This window comes from Ictidomys tridecemlineatus, chromosome 10, assembly GCF_052094955.1.
Source record: "Ictidomys tridecemlineatus isolate mIctTri1 chromosome 10, mIctTri1.hap1, whole genome shotgun sequence".
NCBI classification, from domain to species: domain Eukaryota; kingdom Metazoa; phylum Chordata; class Mammalia; order Rodentia; family Sciuridae; genus Ictidomys; species Ictidomys tridecemlineatus.
This window is the reverse complement of record NC_135486.1, coordinates 124,476,685-124,500,608: the sequence shown is the minus strand read 5'-3', so window position 1 is coordinate 124,500,608 and position 23,924 is coordinate 124,476,685. Positions and strand designations below refer to the sequence as shown.

Sequence of the window (23,924 nt, the reverse complement as noted above, 5' to 3'; positions counted from 1 at the left end):
GCCAGCGGCCGTTATTTCGCGCGCACGCGCACACCGCACCGCTGTCGTTGCTGAGCGGGAGAACAGGGGAGCGCGCGCCGGGGTACGGATGGGGCGGAGCTAACTTAGGCGCGCGCCCGCCTAACGGTCGGCATGCTCCGGCTTTCGCTTAAGCTTTTTGTTTCTTTTCGGCCACCGTCCGCTCCCCTCCTCATTCCAGCGTCCAGGTTCGTGGCTTCCCGAAGATGGCGTCCAAAGAAGTTTGCCGGCACAGCTCCCATCCGACCCCAAGGGCAATTATACCTCAGCCCCCCCTCCCCACAAAAAACCAGGCTGAAGCACGGGAGGAAAAGCTGTATTTACAACACGCGGTGATACAAGGACTTAAAAAATTATGTGTATATATATATATATATATATATATATATATATAAAAGGCAGCGTGAAGAGTTGGCTGTCAGGAGGGACCACAGCGCTGGCCAGCGGCCAGGCCCAAGATGTTCGCCTGCAACACAGGAAAGAAGGGGACAGCAACGTTAGCGCCTAGGGGCAGAGCAGAGGCCAGGCAGAGCGCGCGCGCGCTGTGTGTGTGTGTGTGTCTGTCTGTCCACGCATGCCAGATTACCTTCAGGAACGACTCCATCTGTTTCCCGGAGATGCCCTCCACGCGTTCCAGGTCCTCCACCTGGCAGGGCAATAGCGATGGCGAAAGAGGCCTGGGGGCCACCGCCTACCTTGCCCCACCCCCAACCCGGCTGCCCACCCGGATGGTTACCTGAGTAAAGGGGCCATGGAGCTCCCTCCAGCCCACGATGAGCTGGGCCTTCTTCTGGCCAATGCGCTGCAGGCTGCGCAGATCCCGAGCTGAGCCTTCGTTCAGCAGATCAAGTATTTTTTGGCGCCCACGGGCCAGCAGCTCTGGGCTGATCTGTAGCTCCCAGCAGTCCTCAGCCTTCTCCTGGGGCTCTGAGGCATCCAAGGACTCCAGCTATGAGGCAAGGGGAAGTGAGTGACAGAAACAGCAGCAAAGCGCTTTGGACTCTGCCAAGACTAGGAGCCTAGCAGCAGCTACCTCCCCGCCCTCTCCAGTCTCTTCTCTCCAGTCAAGTGTCTGACCAAAAATCCTTCCCTAATCTACTTATTTTAGTCAATTTTTAAGAATGGTGATACCAGCACCTTTCTCATAATTCTGGTGATCCAATGAAATTAGTGAATGTAAAGCACAAAGCAAGAATAATCTTCCCTTTACTGCTGGAAGAGTGCATGGGAGAAAGCCATAAATAAACACCTCCTCATAGTCCTCTGTTTGTGGGTAGTTCTAGTGGTGTTTCATTTTGGGCACAGGAGCTTGTGTGTGTTTGAGTTTCTTGCGACCTTAGGTCATATTCATGTAAGTGGACTCTTAAGTATGTAGAGGGCAGGAGCGAGGCTACACATAATCAGCAGCTAAATGAGGGAGGGAACCATTCAGAAGGAAAAAAACCTGCCACCTGTCAACCAATATGATAGGGACCATCAACATTGTTGCATTTCACCCTTAACTGCCTTCATCACACACAGGGTAAACAAGCTGGAAGGTATCAGCCAGGATGTATAATTTCAAGGCCAGTGGTCTGCCTGCTACAGCTCACTCCCCTTTACCTCTTTTAGATTTGATGTGCATCCTAAACCACCAGCTAGTCTCACCTTTCTCTTCTGGCCTTTCTTCTTTAGGATATGGATCTCAGCACTTGGGGATGCTGCCTGTTCCTGAACTGAAAACAGGAATTGTGAATTGGAATTAGGGCAGAGGCCACTTCCCCCTCTGCTGGAAGCCACCAGGTTCTCCCATCTGATTGCCCAGTTCCCTTCCACCCTGGTTAACCATTTGTTGGGTTACCACATGACCTTATTTCTGTATTGGAAAGTAACCTCAGTTAATCTTATATTATCACACTAACCTCTCAACCCAATGTACTAAACTCCTGAAGGCAAAGCACCCAGCACTGCTTCAGATCCTCCCCAGCCCTCCCTGAGGCCAGTATATGCTAGAAAGACATGAATGACATGGTGGCTACTCCTTCCTTATGGGATTGCAGTTATCTGGCCCCTAGATCCAACTTACTGAGTTGTAGGGGCATCACCACAGCCTTTTTCAGGGGTTTTGCTGTTGTGACTGTGCGACGGGGAAGGGGTCGGAGCATTGTGTGAGAGCAGTTCTCCTTCTCCTTTGCGTCTGAGGCCTCCTGAGCCAGCACCTTGGCTTCCAGTTCTTTTTGCTTCATCTTAAGCCTCTATTGGAAAGGTTCAGGAAAAGATATGAACCAGACCCCACCCCAGAGCAGCAGATTAGGAAGAGGAGGTAGAAATCGAAAAGAAGAAGCTACCAGGAGACAACTGGGCCTAAAATAATTAATGGCTTTCAAATGATCCAGAGGTGGAACAAGACTGTAAATACTGAAGGGAAGACTGTTCAAATAGGATCCTCACTTAATGTGAGCTGGGTTTTAGGAAATACAATGTAAAATCTATTTGGAATATTTTCCTCTTACCTCCTCACATCTCATCAAAGTTGTTTTTTTCAAAGTTCAATCATATTAAGGATATTCAAGCAGAAGTCTAAGAACTTTCAGTTGAGAGTGAAAACTGGACTCTAGTCTAGCCCGAGTGTCCTGCCCTGTCTGGAGATCCTGGGAACACTTCTCAAGGTCATTAAAAACCCTAGCCCAGGGCTAGGGTTGTGGCTCAGTGGTAGAATGCTTGCCTAGCATGTGTGAGGCACCACATAAAAATAAATAAAGGCTTAGAAAATAATTATTAAAACACACACACACACACATTAAAAAAAAAAAAACAACAAACCCTAGCCCACCTCTAACACTTACCTCAATCTCCAAGTCCTTCTCCTCCACTGTCTTAATGAGCACCATCCGCTCCCGCTTTGGGGTATTCAGCAGAGGGGTCCCTTGGGTCCCGTGGGAACCCAGCAGGCGGTCCAGGCTCAGGAGGCGTTCCAGCATGGCTGGATCCAAGCTGCTTAGCTTCTGCAGGGGGCTGAGCAGTCAAAGAAGTTATTCCCCATTCTCCCGCCTTTCTCATCACTTTTTCCAGCAACAAGATTCTTCTTGTTGCTTAATTTGGTGTATCTGTGATTCCAGAACCCTGATGCTAGACAATCTTGAACAAGTCATCCAGCCTGACTATAATGTTTTCATTAGGCAAAGTAACCTCGAAGAGATGTCAGTTAAGAACAGTCATTTAATGAAAACTTGAGTGCCAGGTATTAGAGATCTATGACAGTGCCCTGCCCTGGAGACACTGTCTAATAAGTAAAGAGATCATAATAGGTGACAGCAAGGACTCAGGTGGAAGTCATCTTTAGCAGGGCTATAAGAGCCCCTAAAAACCTCAAATGCCAAGCCTTTATCATGTGGGAAGCAGGAAAGGCCTATCTTCAAGCCTGGCTGAGCACAGAGATGTTTATCACTCATTTCTGCCTGGAATATCACTCCTCATCTCTCACTTCTGACCTGAGTTATCTTTCAAAGTTAGTCTGATGCTGCCTTTCCTATGATGTTCAGATTGATTGTTCATCTTCTTTACTACACTAAGAACTAGCTCATCAAGGACAGAGACTATATCCTGTTCTTAAGAAGACCAGAATCACAATACATGGGGGCAAACTCTATTTCTTCCTTCTTTGCTTTCACAGAACAAGCAGCTTACTCTCTGTACTACATACCTGGCATCATACACTAACATTCCCATCTTTCTTACCCCCTTTTTTTTTTTTTTAAAGAGAGAGAGAAGAGAATTTATTTATTCATTTATTTACTTTTTGGCAGACACAACATCTTTGTTGATACGTGGTGCTGAGGATCGAACCCGGGCCGCACGCATGCCAGGCGAGCGCGCTACCGCTTGAGCCACATCCCCAGCCCCTTTCTTACCCCTTTTGAAAAGTGAGACCTCAGGTCTGACTATGATGTGCTGCATCTCTGAGCCTCCCCTTACCAGAGTACCTATTTGGGAGACAACCTTCCTGTTCATATAATACACTTGTGTAAGTTTCTCTAAGTCTATGCACATAGGGGAGGGAAATGCTAACATATGGCTTGGGAAAATCAAGATTGAGAGATGGGACTGTGAATAAGCAAGCACCTTTTGTGTGTAGCATCTTTCTCAACTATAACTGCTCCCTGGGGTGTGCAGTGAACCTTGGCATTCTTAGGTCACCTCTGTTCAGTAGTCTTAGCACTTACATAGAGAGGCTCTATTTGGGCTAGGGGTCAAAATGAGGCAAAGTGGCTCCTTGGGATCAGGGAAGGTTAAGTGTCAGAATCCAAGGCCACTGAACAGAAGTGATCTCAGAATTGGTATATATTGGGCATGAGATAGGACAATCAGAAATGGGGAGGGTAGATAGCAACTAGTTCCCCAGAGAGTCCTGGAGAGGCTTGCCCCTAACACAGAGACTGAGAAGCCTCAGTGAGGCATCTGTCTTCATCTTATCTCCTTTGCTTTGCTCTCATTCTCTGAACCTGAAAAATCTCATTGATTATTCTTGAACAAAAAGTAAAACTGCTCATCCTTCAAACAGTTGCCCCCAAATTTGAAGTTTTGCTGAAGTCATGTAAAGGGACTGGAAAATGGAAAGGGAGGGGGCCATAAGCCCAAGAAAGAGGCTTCCGTAGTTCCCAAGGCAGTGGCACCAAGAATAGACTGATCTGAGCACTTCAGTATTTCAACAGAGTATGATTTTGTGTGAATTCACTGGAAGAGGAACAAGTTCACAGCTATCTTTGCTCAAGGATCTGACAAGAAAAACCCACTGCTATTCTGCAGCTGAGACCCAGCAGGAATGGGGGTACATCCAAGGGCATCACTTCTCACCTGAGTTTCTGGGAGGCAGAGACTGGAGCTACTGTGGGCTCAGGGCTTCTAATCTCCTCTTCCTCAGAACCTTGGGCTTGCTTCACCTCTGATGGGCCTAGCAGTTCTTTCTGAGATGGCTTAACAGGTGCCAAGACTAAAAGATTGGGGCAAGGTGTAAGAGGGGTGAAGCATGGCTTCAGCAAACTTCCCCAACTGTCCAGACCTGCCTTTCCACTCTTGCATCCCCTAATCCTCACCATGAAGCTGTAGGCTCTCATTGGTGAAAGGCCGGTTGATGACCTCCTTAGACCTAGCAGCAAAGTTGAGTGCAGAGACTGTATCTAGGTAGAAGCGTCTCTCAGGGGCAATGTTGGCAATGAGTATGCTGTGGGCAGAGCCACCCAGAGAGTCCTGACAGATGGGGATTAGAGTAGATGGGTCAGAATCTTAGCCTTCCCATTCCTTTACTACTATTCCCCCAAACCCCAGCAGGCCTAAGAACCTCCTTTCCTGGTCCCTTCTGGGCCTGACCTGCAACAGGCGAGTAAGCTTGCTGTCCCGGTAGGGTACACGAGGGAGGCCCTGGTTCAGTGCATCCACCACCTTGCCCAGTACAAACAGGGAGGTGTTGATGGCTCCACTCTCTTTGAGCCGTAGACCCTGGTTGCCTGTGCGCCGGTTGTCCTCTGAGCCAGCCAAATCAATCAGATAGAGTTTTCCCTCCCGCTGCCGAAATGGGGCCAAACGTTCCCTCTGATCCACCTGAAGGGAAAGAGTAAGGGCAGTAAGCTTAGCTCAGGCTTCCAGAGCTTCCCAGGGCCTCCCCTTTGTCAATGGCTCTCACCTTAACCAGGAGCACGGCATGACTGCGGGAAGAACGCTGGTTGAGACGGGTGGCTCCTACAGTCCGATTTCTACTGGCTGGCAGGAAGTGCTGCTCAAAATCAGCAAAGCTAGTGATGGGTTTCTGTGTGAGGCCTGGAATCAGGATGTTTCCTCTACAGTCTTCTCGGATCACCAGGTCTCCTGATGCAGGGTCCAAGAGGTCTAATACCTGAGGAGTAATAGGTAGGGCCAATTCTCCATGCGTAGGCTGCTTATTTCCTGGGGACCAGTCTCCTTTTCTCTGTTGGATTCTCAAAGTTATGCAATCTGCTACTCTGAGCAGAGTAGAGCTTCACATTCCAGAACCCTGTCTTGGCTCTTTGTTTCTTCCCTCCCCAACCAGCGACAAGCCTCACCTTTTCCTGGTAGATCTCTAAGTAGGACATAGTAACAGAGAGGGCCCATGGCCGGCCCTCAGCACCTTCCTCCCTTGTCATCTGTAGGAGGTCCACGAGAGCCCGGGGAATCACTCCAGGTAGCTCTGGGCTACCCAGCATTGTGTGAGTCTTCCCTGGGGAAAGAGTGGAGGAAGCTATGAGGATTCCCTGTTTCCTTAGCCCTTTCTGACCCACAGCTGTTCCCCTCTGGCTCCCTCACCTGCCCCAGTAGGTCCATAGGCAAGCACACTGGCATTCTGTCCTTCTAGCAAGTGCCTCAGGATGGGCTGCACTGAGCCTGCATAGATGTCCTGCTGAGAGCTCTTCTCCCCATAGAAGGCATCAAATCTGTAGGCAGGAAGAAAGGAGTTTTAACAGGGTGTTCTGATTAACACCCAGAACCAGACCATACTGATTTTAGATTAAAAAGAAAATCTCTGTCCCTTTTCTTTTTCTTTTTAGCTCAAAGACCTTAAAAGCATCCACTGAAGAGCTCCTTTTTCCCAGTCTTTGTATTGGTGTTAGAAAAACTGAAATAAATCTGATGTTGCTACTCTTGGGATTTTGCAATCTAGTGGGATAGACAAATATCCATACTTTGCTATGAAACAGAAAACAAAGATCATACTGGGAGTTAATTAATTCTACTGAAGGAAGATTTTGCCAGAAGAGAAAGAAATTTGCCGGGCATAGTGGCACAGGCTTGTAATCCCGGCAGATTGGGAAGCTAAGGCAGGAGACCACAGTTTCAAAGTCAGCCTCAGCAATTTAACAGGGCTGTAAGCAATCTGGTAAGACCCTGTCTCAAAATTTTAAAAAATTGGAGCTGGGTATGTAGCTCAGTAGTAGCCTAGCATGTATGAGATTCTGAGTTCAATCCCTAGCACCACTACCACCAAAAAAATAAAAAATAAAAAAATAAAAGGGATGGGGATATGGCTCAGTGGTTGAACACTCTTGGGTCTAAATAAATTTAAGTATAAAGAGTAGCACATAGACAAGACACGATGTGAAAGGGCTCAGCTTCCCATCTGTTTCATATGGCAGCACATATAGAATAGTATTTGTAGGGGTACTTAAGAGGATGCTGTTTAGGATTTGACTGAACACACCTGCAGCTCATTTACTTGCCCTGGCAGAGAGGCTATGGCTTAGACTACTTACATTTAGTACAGATCGACAGGATATGCCTGCAAAGAAACTTAAGCCAAATTATTAAGGGCCTAGAATAAGAGACAGCAAACTTCTGTAAAGAGCCAGACAATAAATATTTTAGACTTCATGGGCCATGTGGTTCCTTTCACAACCACTTAACTCTGTGACTGTTGTCCAAAGCAGCTAGGACAATATGTAAATAAGTGATAAAAATTTACATAAAGACTCCTTGTCAGATTTGACCTGTAGGCTTACCACCCCTACAGACCAAGGAGTTTGAACTTAGAATCCCCAATGGAATTTTCAAGTAGTTGCCTTTATGAGTTCCATTTCCCAAATCTGCATGATCCTCTGACACTGCCCAGCTGTACCTTGGTTGGCCTATATTCTCATATCCTCTTATCCCCCAAACCCTACTCAAGGATCCCCTGCTCCCCTTTGCTATTTCTTCCTCCATTTGTTCCAGTTTCCCCTATAAGAATGAATAGTAATATATGTCAGATTCACCCTCCAGTCTTTCCCCCAGAGTCTTTCCCTGTTAGCATGTGCATCCATGAACATTTCCTGAATAAACAAATGAAGGTTTAGAGAACAAAGCTGTGCTGAGGAGGGAGCAGGATCCTGGGGAGTCAGATCTAAGAAACTGACTAGGAGTGATATGATCAGGCCTAGGAGAGGAAAAAAGAATAGCCTGAACCTTACTGGTATTTTAGAGTCTCTTGGTAGTTCCTCCAGTTGGCAACCTCAAGAGAGCAGCTATCTATGCCTCGCACACAGGGGGATTCACTTGTTCCAGATGTTCCATCCACAAATGGCCGCAGCCGCACAGCCACCCTTACTCGAGCTGGAGGTGGGCGCCGGCCAGACCCCATCTTGCTTAGCCGACTGCGACCAGCTCCTGGAGAAGAGAAGGTATAAGCATAAAGTATGGTGGTAACACAGGGGAAAAAGAGACCAACTTTGCTGGGGACCACAGCTCACTTAGAGGAAAACTCTTTCCATGCTTGGTTGTGCTGTGGGTGCCCCCACCCCCACAAACTCAGACCCAGTTCCTGCCCTCTCTACAAGTTCAGAGGTGCAGAGGCTTCTCAAACTATACTGTGTATATAAATAACCCATATTTCCTTGTTAAAATTCAAATTTGGCTTTAGTCCATAAGGTGATGCCTGAGATTTTGCATTTCTTTTTCTTTTTTTTCTGAGGTGCTGGGGATTTACATTTCTTAAGAAATTCCTAGGCACTCTTGCTGTTGGGGCTAATGTGAATTGTCAAGGTGTGGTAGACTAGTACTTCACAGGGTTGTTCTAACGAATAAAACACTTAATATCCAGGCTGGGGATATAGCTCAGTACCTCCAGAAATGGGGAAAAAAAAAAAAAAGAAACAAACAAACAAATTTGACATCTGAGCCCACCTAAAAACAGTTTTAAGTTCTCTGTAATTTTTTTTTTTTTATAGTATTGAGGATTTACTCAGAGATACATTATCGTTGAGTTATATCCCCAGCCCTTTTTATCTTTTGAGACAGGTCTCAGTAAGTTGCTGAAGCTGGCCTTGAACTTGGAATCCTCCTGCCTTAACCTCTCCAGCTGCTAGGATTACAGGCGTGACACTGCACCATCTGGGTCTCTATTTCTTATCTGAAGTTATAATATACTTACATGTCTCCCTAAACTATTAATAGAGGTTTTCTCCTGGTGGATGATTATGTGGGTTTTTTTTTTTGTTTGTTTTTTTAATGGTACTTACTTCTGTAATGCTGTATCACTGACATAAAAAAAAAAAAATAACATTGTGGATGTCTTTCTTTGGAAGGAGTCAGGTTGAAGAGCAGCCCCTAGTCCCCTTCTGTCCTAGTTTAGTCTGAAAAAGGTACTGATATATATAATTCTTCTCTCTCATAAGCTTTTCACCACTTGCTTCTGATGATTAAATCTAAGTTATTTGAGGAAAAAATAGCAATTATGAATTATTTTTATCATTAGAAAACACAGTGACAAATCTGAAGAGGGTATTACTCTATTTTATGTTGGAGGATAGAGTAGTAAAGCTGATAGCTAGTAGCAGAATTCAAACCTAGATCTCTTCACTCCCAAAATTCTGTTTTTAACAAGGATGCCATATTGCCTCCTTTTTATGTACTACCATGGAAAGCTCTTGTCAACTCTGAATTTCTTTTCCTTCCTGGTGGTAGCAGCTGGTTGCCCAGAGCCAGAGGCCTCTAAGAGGGCAAAAGAATGGTTGGTGCATGCAGTCATCATTACCCTTGGAAAAATTTTATACATAAGTAAGACATGCCCATAAGTAGATGGCCTGTTTGAAAAACTAGCCTTCTGTTTCTTCATCTGACAAATGGGGTCAGTAACTCCGTTTCCACTGCATGGTTCACAAAGCACTTGGCTATCTAGTCCTCGTTTGTTCCTTGTGGCAATCCTGAAAGTCGAGAGGCAACAGGTAAAAATCTTCAATTGCATGTGTGCAGATACAAAATTGAGGTGCAAAGAGCTTTACTGTCTTGTCAAAAATGTGTGCAATAGCCTCCTGTGTGATTTTTTGAGAGAACAGAGAAAGAAAAGATACACTTAGGGAAGCTCAGTGATCCATATAAGAGGAAGTCAAGTCTACAATGAGGAAGAGTATAGATTTTGGTCAGACAGCTGTGTTTAAATTCCAGTTCTGGTCAGGCGCAGTGGCATATGCCTATAATCCCAGCTACTCAGAAGACTGAGACAAGAGGATCACAAATTTGAGGATAGCCTGGTGAAACTTGGTGAGACTCTGTCTCAAAATAAAAACAGCTGGGGATATAGCTCAGTGGTAGAGTAGCTCACCAATACCATTAAGAAAACTAACAAGAAAACAGAGGAGGGGGGTGTAAGGATTTTATGAGGATTTAAAGGAATAACTGCAAAATGCCAGTACAGTGATTAGAATATAGTCGGGAGATTCATTATTCAAGGTACAATGGCCTGGGTTAAACAAATTGAATAACCTAGGGAGACAATTTTCCATTTCTGTGCCTCAATTTCCTTAATCATATAACGAGAATAAATTAATAATATCTATTCATGGGTTGTTAGGGGAGAAAGTAATTCATGAAAGTGCTTAAAACAACATCTGGTACTTGATTTAAAAAAAAAAAAAAATCTCAGTTTTTGAGGCTGGGGCTATACTTCAGGGGTAGAGAGCTTGCCTCCCACATTTGAGGCACTGGATTTGATCCTCAGCACCACATAAAAATAAATAAATAAATAAATAAAGATGTTGTGTCAATCTATAACTAAAATAATAATAATTTTTTTAAAAAAGCTCAGTTATTTTATATTCATCCCCCATTCCCATTTTCCAAATAAGGAAACCTCAGAATAGAGAGGTTAATATATTTGCCCATGTTCAACAGCTAGCAAGTAACAGCTTCAAATGAAAGTCTAACTTCAACGTCTATATGTGAATCCCTCCTCAGTCCCTTCCATCTTGTATCCCTGTGGGACTTTGAGTCAGAGACAAATTCTACCTATTAGCTGTGTCATCTTGGAAAGGTTACTTAACCACCCCAAAGTTCAGTTTCTCTTTATAAAAATAACAGTAACTATCCACATAAGATTGATTCAAAGTAAAAATGTACATGTTTAGCAAAGTGACTAGCAGTCAAGTACTCAATAAAAGTTAGCTGTCATTATTATGATTATTATATGTTCTTGCTCCTCACACTTCAACCCCTGCAACTTGCTTCAGCCCTTATTATTCAGCAGTGTCACCAATAACCTCTCTACCACAAGATACAGTAGACACCTTCAGTCCCAATCTGATCTGACTGCCCAGCAGTATTCAACATTCTTGGGAGACACACTATTCTCTTACCATGCCATCCACTCCTCTGGTTTTCTTACTACCTCTTAGTTCACTCCTTGGCCATTCTTAAATATTTATCCTCTCTCTAGACCACGGTCTCTCATCATTGACATTATGGGCTAGATAATTCTTTGCTATGTAGCCGTCGGGTTTTCCCCTGCTCTCCTTTCTATTCCCGATGCCTGGCACAGAATAGGTTCTCGGGAGTACTTGCTGAAGAAATTAAGATTTGATGATCTGGCTTGTTCATTTCACATTTTCATCATTAAAATGTCTCACTGTTATCCTTGCCCCAGAGCTCAGAATCTAGGGGTGAAGGAGAGGCACATGTTAAGAACTGCTTACAGTACAAGAATCTCTCTCTCTCTCATCATAAAAACAACTCTGAGATTGGCTGACACTAGTACTTCATTTTCTCCTCTCCTACAATTCCTAAGTTTCATCAACTTAACTCTTCTCTCCTTTATGCATGAGGAGACTGAGCCAAAAGAATGTCTTTGGCCTTCTTTACATTACAAATAACACTTGGTGCTCTTTTCTTATAAATACTTAGCAAACTACTATTCAACCTTTGAAACTCACTTCAAATATCACATCACATCTTTAGTGGGGCACCTGTAATCCCTTATATTTAGGAGGCTGAGGCAGAAGGATTACAAGTTTGAAGCCAGCCTGGGCAGCTTAGACCCTGCCTTAAAAACAAATTAAAAAATAAAACCAATAAAACAAAAAAGGCTGTAAATGTAGCTCAGTGGTAGGGCACTTACTTAGCATGTTCAAGGCCCTGGATTCTATCCCCAGTACTGCCCTCCTCCCCAAAACTAAACTCTTTAATGAAGCCCTCCCAGAACAGAATACCCAAGGGTTTATTACAGACTCCACACTATCTGTAGCAGTCTATACATATCTCTTATAGTACATCTGTTCATGTTCCTACTGAAACAGACTGAAAGCTCTCTAGGGAAAAAGCAATTCAAGTATTTTAATATCTATTAAGTATCAGACACAATAGGTTTAAGAAGGGTGAAGGGAAGTATTGCCCAAACAGGAACAGCAGGTACTTGGGCATAATGGTTAGAGGCAGAGACTCTAGAATCAAATTGCCTGAGTGTGAATTCAGATCCCACCCACATTTACTAGTTTTGTTAACTCTGAGCAAGTCATTTAACCCACTTATGCTGCAGTTTCCTCATGTCAGAGACAAGGATAAAAACAGTAACACTGTGTGAGCATTAAATGGTTCATCACCATAAAATGCTTACAACTGTGCCTGGAGCACAGCAAGAGCTCAACCTGTATTAGACACTCTCCTAAATGCCTTTGTTTCCCTGACAAACTGTAAGAAGCTCAAATAATTTGCTCTAGTATCCACCATAATCACGGATCATAAGAGAGGAGAGGAACATGTAAACAAATACTTGTATACACGTTTCTAAATATCCTAACAGTCTTTCAACCCTAAAACAGCATTCACACTGGGCGCCGTGGTGCACGCCTGTAATCCCAGCAGTTTGGGAGGCTGCGACAGGAGGATCACGAGATCAAAGCCAGCCTCAACAAAAGTGAGGCGCTGAACAGCTCTGTGAGACTCTGTCTCTAAATAAATACAAAATAGGGATAGCATGTGGCTCAGCAGTCAAGTACCTCTGAGTTCAATCCCCGGTCCCCTCCCCCAAAAAACAAAACAAAAACAGCATTCACTTCCACGATTAGAGGGAAAGAAAACAGTCTTTTAATTCCCTTTTCTGTGATCTCGGCTCATTTTGTGCTGTTAACTCACAACTAGCTGCAGCCTGGTGCGAACCTCAACCAGCTCGCCTGCATCTCCAGGGATCTCTCTGCACCCAAACACCATGTCCTGCACAGAAACGTTCTCCTCAGACGACCTACCCCTTCCTTCTTGTCCTTACGATCAGAGCATTAGCCACTTTTCCCTTGATTACTCAAGTAACCCCCAAGGATGGGGTCGTTGTTCCTATTTTTCAGACAAAGAAGTTGAAGCTCAAAAAGGAAAAATGCGCCAGGCTCAGACCAAGCAGTTAGGTCTAGGTCGGGTCTCAACCTGAGTCTATTGACTCGAGCGGTAAGCAGGAAGCAGAGAGGACCAGGGCCTGACGCTCGCAACCCCCACTCCCGCTTTTTCTCTCTCCCGGTCCCTGCGCCATCAAGGACTCTCCCTGGCACAATCCAGGGAGCCCAAGCCAGATTTTGACGCATTACCCCATAAAGATCCAGACCTTGTCGGGTCTGTATACCTGAGGTAGCCGCCGCCATCTCGCGTCGCCTCAGCAGCGAGGAGGACCCAGCAACCATTCCACTCCCTCCTTCGGGCCCGCCTCTCCCATTCGAATTGCCCGGTGACCCGCCCCTCTCCCAGGATCCACCAATCACGGCTACTCGCTGCCGGAAGCCTCTGCCTGTGATTAGTAACTAACCCGCCTTCTAGAGCTGGTCTGTGGGTCCCGCAAGTAAGTTTCCCCTGGCGGAGGACGCATGCGCACGCACATCGGCCGCGCAGCCGTTAACTTCGGGCATGCGCTCGGGCGCGAACCCGGATGCAAAAGGCATAGACGACAGTGGCTGATGCCGGTACTGGGAACCGAGCCCGGCACCACCTTCAGGCTTTCAGGTTTCCAGGCCTAGATTTGCGTGAGTGTTTTCTTCTCATTTTTTTTTCCTCCTCAGCTACGAATCAAGTAGACAGTGATCCAAGGCACTTGATCGATTCCTCCAGAAATGCCCTTGTGCTGAATACAATTTTCACTATTTTAGTGGCAGAGAGGTGATTATAGGTAAGAAAGGGAAACGGGACAATTCTGTAAACGATGGCAGTGATCCTCACTTTGTACATTTTATTGCCTCAGAAGTTGTTTCACACGTCCGTGTGGTGCGGGTGGTTTTGTTAATTGTGGGAGTTAAGGGTGCTGCAATATCCAGTCAGTTTTATAGATCTGGACCACCCTGTGTTCTGGACAGTCACATTGTATTCATCTCTTGCTGAGCCCAAGGCCACTGTATGTCCCCTGTGTCACATGTCTGAGCTGAGGAGACCAGCTCGATGGAGGTCAGCTCCATGTCCTTATTTTAGAAGTTGGCACATGGAAGGGAACTGTAAAGCTCTACTTGTTATTCTCAAAATGTATCCTTAGGGGTTCAACAGCCTTAAGTAGTTTTCCATCTCTTCTGGAAGAGATGGAATGACCTTCTTCTGGAAGAGATGGGATTCCAGGGATGACCATCCCATCAAAAATACCGTTTAGGGATGAGGATATAGCTTAGTTGCTAGAGTGCTTGCCTCACATACACAAAGCCCTGGGTTCAATCCCCAGCGCTGGGGGAAAAAAAAAATATATATATATATATATATATATATATATATATATATTTTAAAGATCTTGCAATTCTAGTGAACAGGAAAATTACCCAAAACAGATCCAGTGGGCTACAGGAGAAGAGAAGTGGAAGTCCTCATACCGAGATAGTGGTCATTTTGGCTTCTGAAACCAGGCTCCCCACCACAAGCTTCCTGCCCTATCCTAGCTGCTGTTCTGGCTTAAACAACCCCTACTTGCATACCTACCTATTAGAAGCCAGTACCACTTTGTAACCTGATCTCCTTCACTGCCTTATCTCCTTGTAACCTGATCTCCTGCACTGCGCTGTAACCCCACTGTTTGGGTCCCAGAATTTTCAAGTGTGAGCTCATCTGTGTCCGCTAGCATAAATAAACCCAAGTTCTCCTACTTCAAGTGTCACTTGGTTTCTTGTCAGTCTATTTTTCCACATTTCTGGAGGCACCAGAAAGATTCCAACCATTCTGATTCTTCGAGCCAACAGCCAGTGGCTGGACTGCACTGAGTAGGAAGGGACTCATAAGGTGGTGCACCACCCATAAGTATTCTAGTTCCTCCTTTACCCTGGAGTTCCAACCCAGGCTGGAGGCAGCCTTGCCCCAACCAGACTCCAACGGCAACTCCAAGAAGAAATCTACCAACTCACCTGGCAACTCATCCGGACCCAGTAAGACCCTGGAAAAGTCAGTCCCTAGTCAGGTTCCATCCCACTGGGCGGAAGGGGAGCTTGATCAGTCCCCAAAAGAAACTCTACAGGTCAGGGACCTCCCAAAGTGGGGAGGAAATGCAATAAACTTTGATGTGTGAATGTTTGGATGAACGATCTGATTTGCTGGCATCTCAGATTTGAGTTTGTTGCTCCATGACAGAAAGCTACAGAGTCTGAATGGGTCTGTTCTGCAATTCCACACTGGCCCTCATGTAGCTTAAGGTGGCATCTGGGCAACCGGATCCAGAGTCATGAGGCTGACCCCACCATTGATGCTAAGAGGTACCTAAGTTCTTTTTGAAGGCAGCCAGGCAGACATCTGGTTGGTCTCTTCTCTTGAAGGGGCACCCTCCCTTGTTTGTCTTTGTATCACCAATTCAAAGAGGGGAACACATAGGGTGGGAAGTAGAGAGCACTACCTGACTACCATGGGTGGAAGTTCCTTGAAACCTTAGACTTAAAAATTTCAAGAAGGGATTCTCAGGAGACTATGGGATCAAATGTCTCCAGGAAAGTTGCACACACTGTGCAAATTGGAATGGCCCTCTGAAGAAGTACTGTTAGGGCCGTCTATCAGGTTGTAATAGGGATCCCCAGATACCCAAATCAGTTCCACTGTATCCTGGCTTCAGATAGCCCAAAGCCTGCCTCCTTGGGTCTGATGTGCTAACAAAAAGGGACAAAGCAGCTTTTTTTTTTTTTAACTTGCAAATGCCATGATTTTATTCTCTTTTAATGCTGAGTAATATTCCATTATGTATATATATACTACATTTTCTTTTTTTAATTTTAGCTTGTTATATATGACAACAGAATGCATGAAGATTCATATCACACATATAGAGCACAATTTTTCTTATCTCTGGTTGTACGGGCAAAGCAATTTTTGTGGCCCAGGTAAAGAATCCCAAAGACCATGAGCTGATCAAGCTTGTTTTGCAAGAGGACCCAGAGGATGAGCCAGCTGTGCTGCCCCCCAAACGCTCCTAGCATGCTGTCACCATCGAGGCAACCAATACTGCATCTCCCAGACACCCTGCTGCATTCAGTGAGTCCCCCTCAACCTTTTCAGCAGCCTCCCAGTCCGGACAGTACCCCAAGCTCTCCTCTGGCCTGGAGGCCAAGTCCACAGCCCATGAGGCAATGCCATTGTTCATCCCAAGAACCATCCCCTTTGACTGTGACCCTCAAGATGCCATTCCAGGAAATGCAGGGGCTATCACAGATCAATGGGACAACATTGTCCAGCCTAGGTGCTCTATCCTGTATTACCAATCTTTTAGTACCACAGATCTCCTAAACTGGAGACCCTACACACCATCCTATTCAGAGAAGCCCCAAGCCATGATCAGCCTCCCAGAGTCCATATTTCAGAACTACCAAGCTACTTGGCATGATTGCCACCAGATCCTTCCATATTTCAACATGGAAGAGTGACAATGAATCTTGACAGATGTTCACAGCTGGCTCCAAGGGGAAAACCCCAGCAGGAACCCTAGATGCAGAAGCTTGGGCAACTGAGGCATCCCTGATGCTTGGCCTGCCTGGGACTTCATTATAGTGGATGGACAAGGAGCCCTCAGTCAATACTGTGGTGCCCTCCTACAGGCTTGGCAGGAGCTAAAAAACCAATTAACACCTTCAAAACCGCAGCAGTTATCCAGAAACCAAAGGAGTCACCAGCTACTTCTACGAGAAAATGTGTGAGGTCTTCTGAATGTACACTCTTTTTGACTCAGAAACATCAGAAAACCAATGAATGGTCAACACAGTGTTTGTGTGGCCCAACCTACACTGACATTCACTGGAAATTCCAAAAACTTGAGGGCTCGCTGGAATGAATGTCACCCAGCTGATAGAAGAGGCAAACAAGGTCTTTGTGAATCAAGACCATGAGGCCAAATGGGAAGCCGAAAAGAAAATGAAAATCAAGGTGTCTTTATTGGCTGCAGCTCTAGCAAAACCTGACTAGGTAGTCAGCCCCACCATGAAAGGGGGGACCCAATAGAAGAGCCCTGCTCTGACAAGACCACTGAGCCTATTGCAAGGAGACTGGCCACTGAAAAAATGAATGTCCTCATCATAAGGGACCAATGTAAGGACCCAACAAGACTGCTCAGGGAAGAAGACAAAAATGGCAACCTAAACCAGAAACCTAGAACCTCATTAGTCTGGCCAGAATCAAGGCAGACTAGGGAAAACCAGGCTCCTTACTACAGAGCCCCTGAGAACCCACAGTCAAAATGAAAGTGGGTAGCCAGTTAATGACTTTCGTGGTTGATTCAGTCACTGAACACTCCATGGTCACTATACCTGTGGCCCTACTCAGCACAGTAGTCGGTATAGTCCTGCCATGATAAGGATGTTTGGTTCCCTCAACGTAAGACCTGTGAGCCCTCCCTGGGTGAAGGTGATTTGGGCTCTGAGCTTTGTTAGTATGTCTCTTCCCATCAGGAGAATTGGGCATTCTGGTAGGTACAAGAATTTGTGAGTCACCATGTGTCCTCCTAGCTGGCACATCCAGGATTCACACAACTGCTGGGTAATTTAGGTGCCGGTGGTACCGACTACTGTGCAATAGGTCCACCTGCCTGTTGGAGGAGTTTCCTGATGTCTGGGCTGAGAAAGAGCCCCCAGCTTGGCTCACAACCATGCACCCATAATGGTAGATCTCAAACCTGGGGCTCTCCATGTTAGGCAGAGACAATATCCAGTGCCATGGGAAGCATGTCTGGGGATTCATGCCCACTTGCAGTGGCTTAAGGATGCAGGAATACTGGTTGAATGCCAGTTGCCATGGAACACCCCACTGCTGCCTGTCAAGAAGGCAGGAAGAAGTGACTACTGACCTGTCCAGGACCTAAGGGCAATCAACAATGCCATTATCATGCTGCACCCAGTGGTTCCCAACCCCTATACTCTCCTGAGCCTCCTGCCACCATAAGCAAGCTGGTTCACCTGTCTGGACCTAAAAGACACTTTCTTCTGCCTCTGCCTGGCCCTGGCTAGCTAGCCTCTATTCACTTTCTAGTGGGAATACCCCAAAGGGGGAAAAAACCCACAAATGACTTGGACTAGACTGCCTCAGAGATTCAAAAATTCACCCACCCTGTTGTGAGAAACTCTAGTAGCAGACCTGTCAACTTTTTTGAAAGAAAACCCAGGCTGTACCTTGTTCCAATATGTGGATGACCTTCTCCTGGCAAGCCCCATCTGTGAGAAATGCTGGGAAGGAACAAAAGCATTGTTGGCCTGCCGGGCAGGCTACAGAGTTTCTTGGAAAAGGGCCCAATGTGCAGCAAGAGATCCAGTACCTCGGGTTCATCATTTCTGAAGGATGACACACCCTAGGTCCAGAAAGAAAACAGGCCATCTGCTCCATTCAACAACCAAAGACTGAAAAGGACGCCTAAGAATTCTTTGGAGCAGCAGGGTTCTGCCGCATCTGGATACCTAGATATTCTAGTCTGGCCAAATCACTCTGTGAAGTCACAGCAGGTTCTGAAAAGGACCCTCTGAACTGGAGACAGGACCAAGAAAAGGCTTCCCAGGAGGTAAAGAGAGTGTTAATCAGAGTCCTTACCCAAACAGTGGGTCCATAGCAGCGGCCTGTGGCCTACCTGTCAAAACACATGGACCCAGTTGCCTCAGGGTGGCCACCATGTTTTCAGGCCTTGGCTGCTATGTATGGTAACCTTAATCGAGGAAGTCAAAAAGCACACCCTGGGATAGGATTAATGTTGAGATTCCCCATGCTGTCATGGCACTAATGAATGGGCAAGGACACAAATGGTTAACCTGTTCCAATGTAGCTCATTATCAAGGACTACTATGTGAAAACTCATGAGTCAGGTTTGAAACCATGTGAATTCAAACCCTGCTGTTACAGGGAAACAGATGGCGAGAAACAGCAAGCAGCACTCAAGAGAGGAGAACTCCAAACTTTATTTTACACTGGCGGGCCCAGAGGAAAACAAAACTCCAAATTCTGAGCCCTGGTCCACAGTTTTTCACAATATTTATAGATTATTTGACATCATCTTAGACCCACCCTATCACTGGGGCTTTCCTCTTTAAAAAAAAAACAAAAAAACAAAAAACATTTCCTAATCTATGCAGCTGAAGGCCCTGTGCAGGGTCTCTAACATAAAGGATGCTTACAGAAACAGATAAGGACAGCTCTTTTCACAGGCATCTGTTACATTTCAAGAAGGAGTAGTCAGATTCTTAGGGCAGTTATTTACAACCCAAAAGGTAGGGGCCCATGGTTAATTAGGCTTCCTGGAGAAAGGCTGAGAGAGGGGAGCAGAACTGACCCCTTCCCCAGGCATTGGTTTCTTATTGTAATGTTTTTGTAATTTCATTTCATAACCAGGTCTGGTTTTGCCATCACACTGCTACTTTCCTGCCAACAGACAAAGGGCCTCCAGATCACAACTGTGAGGAAATGATGGATGGAGTTGACTGTAACAGACCAGACTTAATGGATGTCTCCCTCACAGATTCGGAACTTGAACTCTTTACAGATGGAAGCAGATTTGTCCAGAGAGGACAATGGAAAGCTGGGTTCAGAGTCACTGCTGCTAATGATATCACATAGGCTGAAGCCCTGTTGCAAGGATGGTACACATAGCTAGCTCAACTTTGGGCATTGGCCCAGGCATTATGATGGGCAAAATCTATACTGATTCAAAGAATGCCTTTGCCACCCTGCATGTGAATGTAGTGATCTACAAGGAAAGAAAGCTACTGACATCAGAAGGAAAAGAGATTAAGAAGAAGGAAGAAAAATCTCCAAATGATGGATGCAGTCTGGGAGCCATCCCAGGGTGCAGGGGCCACAAAAAAGGCTCAGACTGTGTCAGCAGGGGAAATCACCTGGCTGACCGGGTGGCAAAGGAGGCTGCAGAGAAACTAAGTTCCCTCAGAGAGCTGAATCAAACCACCAAGCTCTTGAGGGCCCCAGAGCTGCCTCCTACCCCTAATTATACTAAGGAAGAGGAACAGTAGGCAAAGGAATAAAGGAAGAAGGTAGCTGGTGGAAGCTGCCTGACCAAAGACTCTTTGCCCCAGTATTGTAGCACATGTGCACAAACTAACACTAAATTAAGCCCCGGGGTACAAACAACAGGAACCAGGCCTTTCAAGGATGTGCAGATAGATTTCACAGAGGTCAAGACCTGTTGGGAATACCAATACCTCCTGGTCCTTGTCTGTTCTTATTCAGGGTGGGTTGAAGCTTTTCCTAGAAGCACAGAAAAGGCAGAAGTAGTAAAGGCCCTTTCGAGAGAAGTTATTCCCAGATACAGGCTTCTGCTCTCTATCGGATCAGATAATAGACTGGGCTTCATTGCAGAAATAGACCAAGGCCTGGCTCAGATGTTAAAAATAAAATGGAAACTCCAAGCAGCATATAGACCTCAAAGCTCAGGTAAAGTAGAGCACATGAATTGGATCTTGAAAACCACTTTAGCTGCACTCTGCCAGGAAACTCAGTCCCCCTGAATGGTAATATTACCATTAGCCCTACAAAGAGCACACTGTACCCCACAACCCTCTGGTTAACCACTCATCCTTTGAGATTCTCTATGGCAGATCCCCCTCTCAGGTTTAGGGGAGACCTCAAGCAGATTGGAAACTTGGAAATGTCTTGACATCTCCAAGCCCTGGGAAAAATCCTACACCATACCTTCCAAGAAGTTTCAGAAAGGATCCCCATCCCCATGGGTAACTGGGCTCATCCCCACCAAACAGGAGACATGATTTGGGTAAAGGATTGGAAAAAGGAGCCATTCCAGCCCACTGGTCCCCATCTGGTAATATTGGCAATTCCCACTTCTGTTAAGGTTGCATGTGTTACTCCCTGGATCCATCACTCCTAGATGAAGAATGCAATTCTAACAGACCCTAACAATTGGCAAACAGTATGGGACCCAACTACCCCCATTAAATTAAGCACAGAGAATGACCCAGGAATCCACAGCAAATAGAACTCCAGCCCTGCTCTGACCGTACTCCAGAGGCTGGTCGGTCAGTGCACAGCAGAAGCTTGAGGATTCACCTATCAAAATATAAATGAACCCCCTCTGTCACATCTATCCCTTGCTGCTAATAAGCACTGTTGCTATATGCCTTGCTGTTGGATTAGATGTCACTGAACCCTAAGATTGGACATGGGTCAGAGATTGTGACTAGCCTCCTGCTATCTCCTTAGAGTAGGAAGTTGTGCTGCTGTCTGGTTGTCTATAGCCTGAACACACTCCCCTCCCCATTCCTTTCAGCTATTAATGCTCCTGGATTACACTTTGCCACCTCTCTTTTATGGGTTACTATAACCCTAGCAAACTGACAATGGGAAAGGGAACTTATGTTGTTACCTATCTTTCATACTTTGTTATCATAAAATACATACCTCCCTTTCCACATGCTCGCTACACGTGCTCCCAGTACACTGAACCCAGCACTCATTTTACACCCTGCCTCTCCACAGACAACCATGCAGACATAAGGGGACAACTTATGTTTATGGAATGGCTACTGTGGAACTTGGGGAACTACTTGTTACCTTCAACCCAGGCCTCATCATCCCTTCAGTCTCTTGGGTGGGCCCGGACTTGTGCACCCACTCCCCACTCCCTTATTCCATACAAACCACCCACGCCTCTTAATTTGGACTCCCAGTTGGACCTGTTGCTAAGTGCAGCCCCACTACCTTCTTAATGATACCAACCTTCAGCTGGCCAAATATTGCTGGTTGTGCTTATCCATGGATTACTTATTAGCCACGCCAATACTATTGGGAAATTTTACAGCCACAGAGCCCCCTCCAAATTCATCCATGAGACCCATTTAGGGGCAGTCATACTGACTCAACAGGCTCCTGAATGCATGACAGCAATGAAGGGGCAGAGCCTTCATTGGCAATTTAACTAGGGACCAACGTGACCAAGCATTAACAGGTGGATGGCCCACAAACACAACATGGTGCCACCCCCAACAAGGCCTATTCATTATATGTGAGACAGAAGGCTTATGTATGTCTGCCCACTAATTAGACAAGGACCTGTGCTTTGGCCTTCCTTATCCCTCAGATGAACATAGTAGCTAATAACCAAACCCTCCCCATAACCTCATGGCCCATCTACAATCAAGGAGAGCCATCCAGTTCATACTGCTGCTAATTGGATTGGGGATAATAGCCAGAATAGGTACAGGCATTGGAGGAATCACTTCATCAACCACCTTTTACTACAAACCATTTAAGGACTTAACATGATACTGAACAAGTGGGCCAAATCATTAGTACCCCTATCTGGCTGAGGTAGTTTTGCAAAATAGGAGGGGAATAGACTTAATAACAGCTGAAAAGGGAGGAATCTGACTCTTCCTAAATGAAGAATGCTGTTATGCAAACCAATTGGAGATCATCAGGGATATGGCCCAGCAACTATAGGACTGAGTTCCACATAAATGACAGGAATTAGCAGATTCCTGGAGCCACTGGAATAACATCTGGAGTTGACCTTCATGGCTCCTCCACGTGACTGGCTCCCTCCTCATAATCCTGTTGGCACTTTTATTGGGTCCTTGTATCCTCAATCTCATTACCCACTTTCATCCATGATTAGAGTCAATCAAACTGTAACTACTAGTAACCCAATATAGGCCCCTTGGCCAGGAGGAACCTGATGAAAATGAGGAGTTTCACTCTCCCAACATCCTGAGGTTGATGCTGATCCACAAGTTGGAAAAAGCACCAAAAGAGGGGAATGAACAGGAAAAATATCCAAAACAGATCCAGTAGGCCACAGGAGAAGTTATCAGTTAAACCAGAGGTGGGCCCAGAACCAAGTAGAAGTCTCTTCACAGAGATAACTGGCCATTTCTGCTTCTGTAGCCAGATTTACTGCCCTGCCCTAGCTGCTGTTCCCACTTGAGCAACCCAAATTTCAAACCCACCTATTAGCAGCCAGTACCACCCTTATAACCCGATCTCCTGCACCGCCCTATAAAAACCCTGTAAGCTCACTGCTTAGGGCCCAGAATTTTCAAGTGGGAGCCCATTGAGGTTCGCTGAGTGTCACTGAGTTTCTCACCAGTCTGATTTTTCCATAATACTAGAATCAGGCTAATACATAGAATAATATTTCCATGAGCTCAATGAAAGGGGTTGGTTTTATAGACAGGCTAAAGAAAGCAGAAACAGAATGAAGAAGGGATGGGTCATTTCAAAGTTTATTTCCTCTCAAAGTGGGCATAAGAATATGAAACCATAGGAAAATAACTGATTTGTTAACAAAGTTACTTCAGATTACCCTTTGCAAGAAACTTCATTATCATGTCAATTGAAACTGGCTATTTAGGAAATTTGAGGTTTTTTTCCCTCCTGATTTTTTGGAAGGCTGGCTTCATTTTGGGTGTAGAACTTTAGCACAGATTACTTCATTTTAATTTTTAGTGTGGGCTTTTAAGGCTTAGTCCAAAACAGTGGACTTCTATATTTTTATTTTTTATTTATTTAGGTACTGGGGATTGAAGCCAATGGTGCTTTACCATTGAGCTACATCCCGAGGCCTTTTTGTTTTTTATTTTGAGACAGGGTCTCAATAAGTTGCTGAAGATCTTGCTAAGTTCCTGAGCAGGCCTTGAACTTGACAATCCTCTCACCTTAGCCTCCCCAGTAGCTGGGATTATAGGCATACCCTACCCCCTGTGGCTATAATTTTTTTGAACACAATAAATTCCTGTATGCATATGTAA

The 23,924-nt window shown here is 45.5% G+C and overlaps 1 protein-coding gene and 1 long non-coding RNA gene across 5 annotated transcripts; one reads left to right on the top strand and one right to left on the bottom strand.

Annotated features, from left to right (window-relative positions):
* Positions 1 to 318: 318 nt before the first annotated feature.
* Kif22 (kinesin family member 22) lies at positions 319 to 13,566 on the bottom strand. 3 transcript variants are annotated; one of them, XM_040277111.2, is made up of 14 exons: positions 13,340 to 13,559; positions 7,953 to 8,148; positions 6,316 to 6,443; positions 6,075 to 6,229; positions 5,678 to 5,887; positions 5,365 to 5,595; positions 5,091 to 5,244; positions 4,852 to 4,987; positions 2,844 to 3,012; positions 2,084 to 2,252; positions 1,666 to 1,733; positions 755 to 967; positions 605 to 664; positions 319 to 484 (listed from the first exon to the last, which is right to left on the bottom strand). In XM_040277111.2, the coding sequence occupies exons 1-14, from the start codon at positions 13,413 to 13,415 to the stop codon at positions 437 to 439; spliced, it is 2,013 nt and encodes a 670-aa protein (XP_040133045.2). In that variant the 5' UTR covers positions 13,416 to 13,559; the 3' UTR covers positions 319 to 436. The 3 variants fall into 3 exon arrangements, with proteins under 3 accessions (XP_040133045.2, XP_005323902.2, XP_077880195.1); XM_005323845.5 differs by having other exon boundaries at positions 13,358 to 13,559; XM_078024069.1 differs by lacking the exon at positions 605 to 664 and having other exon boundaries at positions 13,340 to 13,566.
* A 7-nt stretch (positions 13,567 to 13,573) lies between these two features.
* LOC110597984 (uncharacterized) lies at positions 13,574 to 23,924 on the top strand. Of its 2 annotated transcripts, XR_013426947.1 has the most exons (3): positions 13,574 to 13,751; positions 15,958 to 18,718; positions 19,540 to 23,924. It is a non-coding gene; the product is annotated as an uncharacterized LOC110597984 (long non-coding RNA). The 2 variants fall into 2 exon arrangements; XR_005730437.2 differs by lacking the exon at positions 15,958 to 18,718.